Source organism: Salvia hispanica, chromosome 1 (assembly GCF_029641045.1).
Source record: "Salvia hispanica isolate PSC_SH4W2 chromosome 1, Shi_PSC_v1, whole genome shotgun sequence".
In the NCBI taxonomy this organism is placed as follows: Eukaryota; Viridiplantae; Streptophyta; class Magnoliopsida; order Lamiales; family Lamiaceae; genus Salvia; species Salvia hispanica.
Window position 1 is genome coordinate 49,190,434 of NC_142692.1, and position 4,909 is coordinate 49,195,342.

At 35.4% G+C, this 4,909-nt stretch overlaps 1 protein-coding gene across 1 annotated transcript; it reads right to left on the reverse strand.

The window, feature by feature from the left end:
• Nucleotides 1-2,818: 2,818 nt before the first annotated feature.
• Nucleotides 2,819-4,620, reverse strand: LOC148934045 (uncharacterized). The gene is made up of 6 exons (XM_089062157.1): nucleotides 4,515-4,620; nucleotides 3,971-4,075; nucleotides 3,863-3,939; nucleotides 3,521-3,694; nucleotides 3,324-3,430; nucleotides 2,819-3,023 (listed from the first exon to the last, which is right to left on the reverse strand). The coding sequence occupies exons 1-6, from the start codon at nucleotides 4,618-4,620 to the stop codon at nucleotides 2,819-2,821; spliced, it is 774 nt and encodes a 257-aa protein (XP_088918283.1).
• Nucleotides 4,621-4,909: the final 289 nt, after the last annotated feature.

Here is a 4,909-nt window from a genome sequence, read left to right on the forward strand (position 1 = left end):
TATGTAATGCAGTAGGAAATAAGATTTAAAATTATTAAAACACCCCGTTGTCGTGTAAAAAGTAAGTAACAAACTCTAGGGTAAATATGATATAAATTATCCAATATTTACCGAACACATGGGTTGTTCGACATATTGGACAATTATTTTACTAATTTCAATTTCTTAGTAAAATGGCTACTCAGTAAGTAGTGTCACTACAAACCTTCTAAGAAAAGCATGTTCTTAGTGAAAAAAAATTCATACTGATAAGTGTTTATCATAAAATAATCGATCAAAATACATGTTTTCAGTAAGTGAAAATGATAACAAGTTCACGTGGATCATAGACGGAGCCAAAAAATTATAATCGAAGGGGCAAATTAAAATATAGACATTCAAATTTTTCTATAGAGAAGCTCTACTTTTTGTTCGTCGATAGCTATAAACTCTTTTCTTTTTCCTGCATGTTCTATTCTCTAAAGAAAAGGAAAATATTTTATACATCTTTTCTATTATCTTGGATTCTGACTGCATTTTATGTTATTAGATGGGGTAATTATATATTTTTTTATTATAAGATACTAGAGGCAATTTAGTGCTTAATTAATAAATTAATATAATCTGCTATATAAATCTACATGTATATGGGAAACTGAGGTGGGCATTTGCCCATCTCATTATGAATTGGCTCCGTCCCTACGTGGATGTATGCTTGTAACGTTTGTGATTATTACAAATTTTCAAAAGAAGTGAATTAGAAGTCCATTTATTTGATGATTAAATTTAAAATTTGTGCAAAATAAAAATTATCCAAATTTCGTGTATTCCCTAATAAAACTGAAAGCAATGGTCATGAATCATGAAGAAGAAAGTAAAGCAGAGAATTCTACAAATAGCCATGGATAAAGACTTTTCACTGTTTCATGTGTGTTTCAAGTGCTGCTACATTACAATACTTATAACACAACTAGGAAGCATCTAGACCTATTCACTAATCCTTGTACGAGAAGATAAGCTGGTAATTACTAAGTTAATGAAACAGAATCTGCTAAATCATCTTCTTCACCGTTCCTTTGACCGCCACGTCTCTCCAAGTACACTTGTGGTCCCATTCCTTTGACCGCCACGTCTCTCCAAGTACACTTGTGGTCCTGTGGGTTGGTTGTTGGCTCAGTGACGGCCTTTTCCAGTAGCCTAGCTTGCACATATTCACTCTTGGACTTATCTAGTGCACCACACACTGTCACGTGATCATCTATCACTTTCACCTCATGCAATTCAGCATTACACACATTCTTGATTCGAACATCACTTTGTTCATCACAAGGTTCTCTAACAAAAACTATACCCATTTCTTTTTAACAAGAAATCAATTGTTACTTACAAGTTCATAAAAGGTTGCCAATATTTTGTGCCTTTACGAGTTACTATATTCATAGAACAATATATTATTAATAATATCATGTAAGAAAAGAAAACGATATATGGAATCTAACGATCTGATATACTAATTGATTACATTATCCTAATATGATACAGTACCAAACATAATTAGGAACAAAGATCTTCACTGATTAGGTATGAAGAATATGCACGGAACATAACACTAATTGGATCGTGGGATAAATAATTCATAAATCATAATATAAAAATGAAGCACGCGCAGACTTTGTTTGAAAGAGTTTCCAATTGAATGGGCAATATATAGGAAGTGAAAGTGATAGTGATAACGCGCACACACAAACACAAACACAAACAAAAACACGCACATGTGCGTATATAATAACTGTAGTGTAGATTTTTTTGTAGTTTTATCCAAAGAAAGAAATCAAGAGAGAGATTCACACATTCTTTGACCGTGATTGATGCGTATAATGAGAGAATGACCAATCATTACTTTTATATGATTGTGAAAGAGATGGTTGATTTGATTCTCATTTCTTGTATTGGTAATCACCTTTCAAATTGGAAACCAATGTCCGCTCATGGTATGCAAATATCATTGCCAAAGAGATAAAATTATTAATGGACAAATTGTATGAAAGGAATTCGAAATTTGAATTATTTTGAAATCCAAATATAATTATGCCATTTTCATGGTTGGTGGAAGTGTGACAAGGGAATTGGACCCATAATATCTTAACGACTAGCTAGATCAACACAAAGGCCGGCCTCTTTAAAACATGTTTCCTTTCTATACACCAACTAATTTAGAAAATGTAATACTATTAGAATAATTTATTATTTCACTAAATCCTATTTATGGTGAAGAGAAAATTTTCACAATTATCCAAGACATGTTTGTTTTGATTCTAGAAAAGAAAATAGAAATAAATTCAAAGAGTGGTCAAGTAGCATGTGACTCGTTCATCCTTAACCAAATAGTCAGGGGTCCAGTTGTCCCACCCTCCAAAGTGTACACAAATCAGCACAGAGAATATCCCCTCCAAAGTGTATACAAATCAGCATAAAGAATATTCACGTCAGTGGATACCATGGATCCTTGGGCCAGATGTCCTACCAAATGCAGCTATTTGAATCACTCTCACTCCCATGGCGGTATGTAAAAGTTGGAGGAGGCGGAAGTTTCACCGGGAAACGGAGGCAGAGAGTTATCAACGAAATGGTGCTGCCCCATCAGCAGAGATTAATCATCTACCATGTTGAGGCTCAAGTCAGGGTAGAGCTGAGGTTGAGGGGGCATCATCCACTGAGCACTCATAATTTATAAAATTTTAACTTGGGTCCGCCCATGGGTTGTGCATCCAACCCCAACCCCATTCCATATGCCTGCTGGTAGTTGGTGTTGTTGGAGGGCGCTGCAGCCACCCCAAAATCAATCATCCCTCCATTTGGATGATAACCAGCCCAAGATGGTGTTAAAGTCTAGTGAGAAGGGCACGAACATGTCTGGATTATAAAAAGGAGAAGCGTGGCTCGGGAATGGCATCTTGGCCAATGCACACAGGCGCACATCGGATTGCAGAAGCTTGTCGCAGTGTTTGTCCAGCACACCGGGTGAGAACATCAGAGAGTGTATCCTGAGAAAGCGAGAGCATTGTGTTAGAACTACTAACCATGCACGTTTTATGCACTTCTAACGAACATTTTATGCACTTGCAATAAACATGTATAATGAACATTATATGCATAATATTCATTACAAGAGGGCAATTCATTACATTTAATAAAATGTTCATTGTATGTAGTTTCTGCAATAAGAATTGAATGTATCAAGAGAGAGATATATAAGATTGTATTCCTTTGGTAACCAATTCTTATTGCAAAACTATTAACCGTGAACATTTTATGCACTTGTAATGCACTTGTAATGACCATACCTCCAATTGGGAGCTTGGCCTCCTGTGAAATCCTCGGACTTCTGCCAAAGGGTGTGCTTTCTTGGCTGAGGGTTGATTTCGTGGAAGAACACCGGGGGCTGGTTCAGCTTCACAAAAAAATTAACCAATTTCATCTAATTCTCTTGCACAAAGTAGAAAGGAAATAATAAAAAGAGTTAAAAGAGAGAGAAGAAAACCTCGATTTCGAGGGTGCCGGGGAGACCTTCGGGTAGGGAGATCCTTATGGCTGCGATGTCAGACCACGACATTTCGACCTTGCTCTTGATAGCACCATCAAGCACCTCCCACACTATTTTGTGCTTCGCGTAGTAGAATTTGGCGGTGAAATCACCTTCATTTTTACTCACCTTCTGCATAGCACGAGAGAAAAAGAGAAAATATGAATATAGTTAAACAGATGAATATAAAAAGTGAGTAACAAATTGAAATTAACTTTCTAATTTTAGTATGTGACTGGCTTTTTTTTTGGACAGAACCAGTTAATTAACTGATATCATCATTAATTAATTTCTACATACCTCCCAAGTTCCGATCTGGAGGCGCATTGCCGGAAAATTGAAAGCCTTTAATTTTTCCGGAGATACATATTTCTTCACTTTTCTTTTCGGCATATCCTTACCGGAAACAGAATGCCCCTTTATTTAAACTCATCTGCAACATATTTAGGAATGATGGAGTTGTACTTAGGGTCAGCCCAAGAGGACTTGACTGGGATGAACTCTCTGCACTTCCTTCTTACAAATCCGAAAGGCTATTAAAATTGTACACTATGGCTAACAATCTCGTTTTAATTTTTTGTACTAGACAAAATTAAAACACACGTGATCAATATATTTCATCAGGTGTAGCATTATACAACGACCATTAACCTTTTCAAGTGTTAAGGCATAAAGTGGAAAAGAGGAAAAAAAGGAATGTATGGTTGGGAAGAAGCATAATCTTTTTTTTTCCGAACGTGATTTGAAAGTATTGCACAATATTGCGCGTGCGAGCCAAAGATGGCGGCGCACGCTAAAACAAATGCACAAAAACAAGTTAAAAAATGAGTTTTTTTTGGTGATATATTTTTTCATCTAAAAATGAATAGAATCAAAAATGAAGATGATGATGAAGAGAGAACCTGGTGGTTGTTCTCAGAGCCCGAAGAGAGTGAAATCCTCTTCGAGCCACCAGAATCATGACAAGAGAAGCCATCATGATTTGCATTTTGAAAATCATGAGCCGGAAAATAGGCTTCACTATTATTCCAAAAAACACTCTCATCACTATAACCCATATTTAATTTCTAATTAGCTAGCTTGATGTTGATTTTCTTGTGTGATGAATACACATTAGTTGTAGGATTATGATCCACACAGAACCAATCTTAAATGCAGAACATAGAACTATATGAAAAGAGTTCATTGTAGGAGACCATTAAGGTCATTGTTATTTCATTATTAGTTCAATATATTAATCTGATTCTTAAAATGAACTAGTTTATTTTTAGATTTTTTTAGTGTATTTTAAAATGCAAATTTTCTATAATGAACTAAAAATGATCTTATAATAACCTTATGTTCTTT

Coding starts and splice junctions, on each gene's coding strand:
- LOC148934045 (XM_089062157.1), bottom strand. CDS start 4,620: ATGGGTTATAGTGATGAGAGTGTTTTTTGGAATAATAGTGAAGCCTAT. Junction 4,076..4,514: donor CTTCTCTTGTCATGATTCTG/GTGGCTCGAAGA, acceptor ATTTGTAAGAAG/GAAGTGCAGAGAGTTCATCC. Junction 3,024..3,323: donor GGCCAAGCTCCCAATTGGAG/GTATGGTCATTA, acceptor TCGCTTTCTCAG/GATACACTCTCTGATGTTCT.